The sequence below is a fragment of the Cyanistes caeruleus genome, chromosome 6 (genome assembly GCF_971803275.1).
Source record: "Cyanistes caeruleus chromosome 6, bCyaCae1.hap1.1, whole genome shotgun sequence".
NCBI lineage: Eukaryota > Metazoa > Chordata > Aves > Passeriformes > Paridae > Cyanistes > Cyanistes caeruleus.
The window spans coordinates 22,181,861-22,189,353 of record NC_141706.1 but is presented as its reverse complement, the minus strand read 5'-3'; the positions used below and the strand labels follow the sequence as shown (position 1 = coordinate 22,189,353).

Sequence of the window (7,493 nt, the reverse complement as noted above, 5' to 3'; positions counted from 1 at the left end):
CCAGAGGGGAGAGTGGAGGTTGCTGCTGTGTGTTGAGACTTCGAGATCCAGGGTGCCACAGCCAGATTTTGGAGTGTACTATGTGTACTATGGAGCTATGAGGCCTCCCCAATTTGTTTCTGAGGTGCCTTTGCCTCAGATACCCCTCTTTGAGCCCTGCCTGCCTGTCTGGTTGTAAATATAGAAGCATAAGCCCTGGAGGTTTTTTTCTCCAAACATGTCCCTCCCATCTTAGCATCATCTGTGCAATTCCTCCAGCTGCTCCTATACATGGTATGACCTTTTTTTTCCCCTTCCCTTGCTTCCCCCTCCATCTCATCCCCTCCCCGCCCATGCCTGCTCCCTTCCCTTCCCTGCCCAGCACAGGGAGTCTGCGACCAATCGGCTCTTCCAGACGATCAAATGTCACTATAAGTTGAGAGCTGCATCACCTTGGGACGCTCGCAGATCCCAGCCTGCCCGTCCCCTCTGACAGGGAGCCTGGTGCTTCTCTCCACTCCTCCCAGGTAAGTGGGATCCCTGGCAAGGGATGCTGCTGGGGGACAACACCACAGAAGGGATGAGCCTTGGTCTGAATGGAGAAAGCACCAGGGGAGGGTTGGGGTCCACAGGATCTGGGGTCTGACACAGGATCCTAAGGAAAAGGCACTTCTGGTTCTGAGCTTTAGTTGGGCATCTCACAAGTCTCACAAGTCACCCACAGAGGTTTGGGTGCTTTGAAGACTCAGGGATTAGCTGTGGGAGAACAGACCCTTCCAAACCAAGATTTGGGGCTGGAAATTGTGATCTCTTGGGGCATTCAGGGAAAGTTCCCTCCAGCAGCAGGAGGAAAGTGCTGACCTTCCCTCCCCTGTCACCCAGAGAAAGGGATGGCTGAGGCAGGAGGTATGAAGGGTGGATCATCAGGGAGCTTCTGGTGGATGAAGAGGGCTGTAGGTCTAGAGGGAGATCCAGGAAAAAAAAAATGTGGCCATGGAACACTGCCCCCTCCCACAAGAAAGAAGAAAAGTGTGAGTTTTACATGATCAGGCTGGCAAAGTGAAGGAATTTGAAGTCATGAGTATGGGAAGCATCCCATCACCACTCTGGATTTAATCCTCTCCTCCTGTCCCTCTGCACACACAGGAAATTTCTCTCACAATTTTCTCATTTTCTGTGGGAGTGTGTAAAGTGTTCCATGACCGTATTTATATTCCTCAGACCAGTTTCTTGCTGTTGGGTGGTGGATATCCTACCAAGGCAGGAGGGACACCAGCACAGGTGACTTTGGTGCCAGCAATTTGGGTGTGGGAGCTGTGCTGCTGATGTGGGGGAGCTCCAGTGAGGCTGTAGGCAGGCAGCCTTCCCTCAGGGGGACAGGACTCAGGGAAGTGATGGAGTCCCCAGGAGATGTTCAAGAGGCACCTGGCTGAGCTGTTTAGGGGTTACAGTGGTAGTGCCAGGTGGATGGCTGGACTGGATGATCTTGTTGGTCTGTTCCCACCTTGATGGTTCTAAGAGCAAGGAAAGGCAGGGCATGTAAGCTGAGAACAGTCATTGGCTTTTTGTTCTCTGCCTCAGCTTTGAAAACCCCTTGCAGGGATGAGACAGCTCATACCACCCTGCAGACAAGGGTCAGGGGTACGTTTTGGGACAGGGAGTTGGGATTTTGCTATGACCCTGCAGCAGTGCTGGAGTCCTGCTGCTCTGTTTCAGCATTAGAGAGAAGTACATGCATATGTTTATATGCTTACTACTTATATTATAGGTAATATCCATCTCTTTTAATATGATATGTATATATATTTAAAAAAATCCACGCAGTGGGTTTGCCGTGGCTCCTGCTGGGGAAGTGGTGCGTGGTGGAGCAAAGCCCCAGTCCTTACCCGAGAGCTGTCCCTGCCAGGTGCCACTGCCCATGCATGGCCACTTCTGTGCTGCCCCCTTTCCATATGGCTCTTGCTACCTTGCCTACCTTGTATGGCCTGGCTCGGGAGGGGATGATTGATGGGTGGGTTATTTCCAGGGATGGCCTGGAGGTGCAAGGCAGCCCGTTCCCCCTCCCGGGTGCATTCTCAGCTGCTAAGAGGCTTCTTGGGATGTGCTGGCTCTGCTCTTTCAGCTGAGGCCAGGAGCATTTGGGGCCAAAAAGGGACACGGTATTCCTGCGCACCTGGGGCTAAGGATCGGTGTATTTGTCCTTCCAGTGACCTGCTTGGCTTCAACAAAAAGCAAAATAAGCTTTGCTTTCACCTTTAATGGGTGGGAGCAGGCAGGAAGTTTTCTGTCTGGTGAAACTTTCCCATGTGTTTAGATTTCCTTCCAAAGGGTGGGCAGTATTAACTAATTGATTTTATTACATCCTTAAACCTCAGTCAAGACCAGAATCCATTTTTCTGCCACTATACAAACAAAGCCCAGTTATTGCCTGAAGGTGCTAACAGCCTTAATCCTGGGCTGCATTTGCTGTGTGTAAAGCAATTTCCACCAAAGGCTAATCCCGAGCCAGCTGGAGACTTTCCATTGCCTTCGGGCAAACTTAATCCTAACTGCAAAAACTGCCGATTGCTTAACAGATTGCTTTCTTTATTGCCTTTTGGATGTAAATATAGTCCAATTTCGCTGGCTGCTTTGATGACAGAGTTTGCTATAGTGCTGGGCATCAAAGAGCCTTTCTTATCTTGGGTGGCTGTAGCTATGACAGTCTGCATTTTGCTCCTTGCTTTAAGGGACCAGATGGCTTTTGAATGCCATGAAGTGGACAGATACCTTGTTCATCTTGAAACTAAACCTTTTTACCTTTCCAGCCAGAGCAGTGGCAGTCAGGTGCTGCTTTAAATGCCAGCTTCTCGAAACAGAGGGACCAAACCTGGCTGAACGTTTGGCCCTTGCAAGGCTGAAATCTGTGGTCTTCCCCTGGATTTTTTTGTCCCCTCTGCCCTCGCCCGTGGGGTTCCTGCGTCTGGCTCATCTTTGTACAGAGTCTGCCAATGCATTTGTTATTAATTCATTTTATCTGGGGCCAAGAAATCCCCTCAGGGTTGGGGTCTTATGGTGTCAGGGATGCAGGCATTCTCGCTCCGCTTTTATAGCACACGGACAGATGCCATGCAAAATCCCATTCGCATTTGCAGCGCTTGGATTAACAAATATGGAAGGGGGTAGGGGAACAGCCAATGTGACAACCCTCAGCAAGATGTCCTTAGAGCTAAATTGGAGACGAGATGAGCTCATTCCAATAACTGCTAATGGAAAGCCTGATTGCAAAGGCTCCCGTTGACTTCAATTGCCTTGGAAAGAACAGCGTGCACTGCGCGACGTGCCTGCCCTGCACCGAGCAGACACTCGCTCTGTCTGCACACAGAGGCCTCTCCAGCTGATTTCTTCACCATTTAGTGGTATTACTCCTCTTCTTACTAGAATGAGAAAGGAGTTTAGCCCACAGCCTTTAAAAAGTCCTCTTATTTTTTTTAATCCTCCACCTTGGCAAGAAGGAAAGCTGCATTTATAAATGCTTAATCCATGGGAGGATTGGCCATTGCCCTGAGACTTTATAGAGTGTGTATTTTGGAAGAAGCAAACAGCTGGGCATTAGGCAGGCTCCCTCTGCAGGTTTTCGCCTGGAGAAGCTCTGCTGTCCTGTTGCCTAGACCAACATGCTGTCAAGTATTATTACTAATAGCTTGAATAATTTTTGACGGCTGATATGAGACTGCTAACATGCTAGCCACTGAGGAGATAGCATGTGCAAGTCTTCATCCTGAAGATTTTATGAAAATCTAGCCTGAAAAGACCAGGGGAGAGAGGCCAGAAGTCTTGTAGCATTCAAGTAATTAACAGAAGAAGCAGTCTGAATTGGTGAACAGAAAAGCTGTTTTAAAGGTGAAATTCCTCCCAAACACAAAAAATTCTCCCAGCTCCCCCTGCCTGATAGGACTAGAGTCCCCAAAATACCCCTTGGGATGGCTGTTGCAGTCAAAGAATGGGCAACCACAGCTACAAAGTCAAAAGCAGCCTGGGACCAAGACACCAGTGATCCCAAATCTCATGTGTCCTGCCAGTAGATCACCCCTCCCATCCAGCACCTCAGGTCAGGTCATAACACAGCCACTGTGGCATTACTTCCAGGGCAATGCTGAATTTCAGAAAGAGAATAAAGGAGGAAGTGGAAGGAAAAAAATGTTGGCTGTTTATCTCTCCTTGCAACGTGGGGGTTTTAAATCCCGTTGATGTTAATGTATGGTGCCCAAGGTCATTGCTGGGGAATGGAGAGAATCCCTTATAGGGCAGGGTTGGAGCCTGTGGGATTACTGCCTTCCTCTGAAATAGAAAGCTGCTGAGCTGCAGTTGTTCCTTTTGAGCCTAAGTCAGCCCACCTGCTCCTTCAAGACATCTCTCATATATCAGCTGAATAATAAAGTCATGAAAGTCGGGGTTTGGGCCAGCAAGGAGAACTCTGGCTTTCTAATTTAAGATCTGCTGTGGATTTGGAGAAAGTTTTGGGGGCCTTTCCTCATCTTCTCCCCTGGCCTCAGGGAAGCAGATGCTGTTAGGAAAGCCAGTGCTGCATTACATAGGAACAGTTACATCAATATGAACTGCCTAACCAGGCACGTGGCTGGTTTTCATCTTAAACTAACCAACAAATCACTCACTCATCAGTTGTATAAACCAGACACACTTTTGGGTGCTGGCAAATAAGTACTTATCTCTAGGTTTATTGGTAGTTTCAGTTATTTTTGTAACTGACTGAGGCTTTGGAGCTGGCACCTTTCCACCTGTGGTAGCACAAAAAAAGGAAAAATTCCTCTGATCTTGCTGGAGTGATAGAAATATCAGACGGGTGTGGGAGGACACCCTGGCCTTGCCTGTCTCCCTGAGCTCTGGGGATTTTGTAATTTAAAGCTGGGACTGGACAGCCCCTGGGTCTGCCTGTGTGAAGCAGCTGAGTTGATGGGATATATCTTTCCAGATGATCTTTTTCTCCTCCCCTCCCTTTGTCCTCTGACATGGGTGGCAAAGGTTTGTGCTTCCCCCAAAATGTCAGTGTTGGTGGGGAAGTGGTTGCTGTGTGGGAAAGCAGGTGCTTGGCTTTTTTTGTCCTCAAAAGTCAATCCATCTGCTTCTGTCCCAGTATTTTTTATGAGGTGCACTCACTAGTAACACCTTTCTTTCTTCTTATTTGTTTTCCTTTTCTTCTCTTTTGTCTAGGAACTAATTGCCAACATGTCTGATACCGAGGAAGTGTAAGTAGAGAGAAAGCTGTCTGTGTGTTTATCTGCCCAGCTTGGCTCCAGGCGGCAGAGCGAGAGCATCCCTGCAGGGTGCTGCTCCGTGCTCAGCCTGAAGCCCCCCCGAGGCAGTGGGGAAGGGGCATCTTGACTTGGAGTGTCAAAGACCTCTCCCTGTCCAGCACAGGACATCCCCCAAAACCTCCACCCAGCTCAGCCTGCCCTCTGTGGCTGTGGCACTGCACCTGGAGGAGGAGGAATAAAACCCACAGTGCAGTGGTTTCTGCCTTGGTTTAACAAATCTAGAGTGGAAGGGCCAAACCCTTTTGACACTTCTGCATCAGTAGTACAGAGGGGGAATTTAGGGCAGTCATGGGATCAGAGGAATCATGGGCAGACCTGCAGACAACAGGCATTAAACTACATTGCATTGGGTTTGCTTCAGTGTATGGTTTAAAGCTTGACATCAGTACAGAGCAGGAGAAATACTCACCTAGTTTCAATATCCTTTTTTCCTCTCTCACAGGGAACAAGGAGAGGGTAAGTCTTAGATCTGTCTGTAATTGCTTCTGTGCAAGCCTGAAACATTTGCTGGCTGTGTCAGCTAGTATGGTTAGACAAATATGAAGTTTCCTTCTTGTGCTTCTGTCTGAGTGTCTCCAGCTTCTGGTGTTTTTACGGTAGCACCCTGACCGTGCCTGTGCTGCGGGCAGCCTGAGGGGTTTCAGCCCCAAATTGATGCCCTGGTGGGAGGGGACGCTGCTGGTTTTTGTAGGGGCACTGCCATCTGCTGGCAATTTGTTTTGAAGCTTCTGTATGTGTAATATATTCTGTTTCTGGAACATAAATCCCCACAATTTTTATAAGCAATATACATAGACACTTTTCTATTCGGAGGCCTTCTCTGCTACCTTTTCCCTTCTTATGCATGAGTAACCTTAAGTTTCCATTGCCCAAGGAAAAAAAGCAATACTTTATCGTCTTCCCCTTTTTATAGCTACTCTTTTTTATTTTCAAAGTAATTTAATCTGTTACTTGACTTGCTGGTTTGCAAGTGGCCTCTCAGAAACCATCTTACCTGGCATCCCTGTGAGCACAGAGGGCTCTGCCATGGGTAATGTCCTACTGATGTGTCAAGGCTGATGGCTGACTTGTCTGCTTTTTTCCCCCCTCTCCCATTTCAATGCAGAGGAGTACGAAGAAGAAGGTAACAAAAAAAGTGGAACGTAATTTATCTTTCTTTGATTCTTGGTCCTGCTTTTCTCTTGTCTACATTTCACCCTTCTCTTTGGTGCTTGCTGCTAAAGGCAATCTTGAAACACTTGATCAGTAAACCAGTTGGGCAACAACAAAAAACAATCGAGTTTTTTTGGGCTGTGATGTGCAGAGCCTTCACGTTACATTGAAACGTAGTATTTGTCTGAGGCGATGGTGAAAAAGCTGGGGGCTTATCTGTCCAACTTTTTAGAGCAGAGACTGGTGCAGAGCACCCATAACATATCATTGGTGAAATCCTGCCATTCTCATTTTGGCAGTGTCCACAGATTAACTTTTGAAATTGAAAAGAAGAGCAGGTTGTCCAGCTCCTGAGGAGCACGACAGGGCACTGCTGAGGATAGAAAAGGCAAGGCAGAGAACCAACTGGCAAAGATGAGGTTTCTTACCATGCCTTTAGCTGGCAAAATGTGATTTGACAAGCTGTGAGAGACAAAGTGCTGATCTGGAAAGATGGAGCATGAAAAACCCTTCTCACCCAGGTTGTTTCACCTTTTGTAGTCAGCAGGGATAAGATGATATTGGAGATGTATCACTGTCTTTGCTGGGCACTTTTGACACACTGGCTTCAGTTCAGGCAAGTGTAGCTGCCAGTTGTCATTCTTCATTTTCCCAAGGTTTCTGGAACAGAGCTAAGGGCCAGCTCTTGGAATTTCTCCCAGGATCTGCCCTTAGTGTCTAGGGCATCTTCTAAGGGGTCGAAAGGAAAACCCTTTACTGGAGGTGGAATGTTTGCACATGGAGGGTATGAGACCAGCTCAGACACAGAGAGTTGTCCCTGTGTAGAAATGCCCATTTTGGGCATTTATACACAGCAACTTTTTTCTTTTTTTTTTTTTTTTTTTTTTTTTTTTTTTTGTCATGGATTTCTCCAAGTTGCTGCAACAGGCAGCAAGTGGTGCTGTGGTGGTGGGAACAGAGGTGCAGCTCTGGCCATGGTGAGAGTAGTTTCTGCTATAAGGTACATTATCTTTGAGTAACTATTTCCCCTGGCATTGCTTCTGAAGG

At 47.7% G+C, this 7,493-nt stretch overlaps 1 protein-coding gene across 6 annotated transcripts in view; it reads left to right on the top strand.

Moving 5' to 3' along the window:
* The first annotated feature begins 354 nt into the window (after nt 1-354).
* The window catches only part of TNNT3 (troponin T3, fast skeletal type), a 30,194-nt gene continuing 23,055 nt past the window's right edge, over nt 355-7,493 (top strand). For 5 of the 6 annotated variants that reach the window (XM_023928999.2, XM_023928996.2, XM_023928989.2 and 2 more), the window contains exons 1-4: nt 357-506; nt 5,191-5,225; nt 5,737-5,750; nt 6,400-6,417. In XM_023928999.2, the coding sequence (XP_023784767.1) occupies nt 5,206-5,225; nt 5,737-5,750; nt 6,400-6,417 (52 nt within the window). In that variant the 5' untranslated portion in view covers nt 357-506; nt 5,191-5,205. Of the gene's footprint in view, nt 507-5,190; nt 5,226-5,736; nt 5,751-6,399; nt 6,418-7,493 lie in introns of all 6 variants that reach the window. The other variant, XM_086894297.1, reaches the window with a different exon arrangement.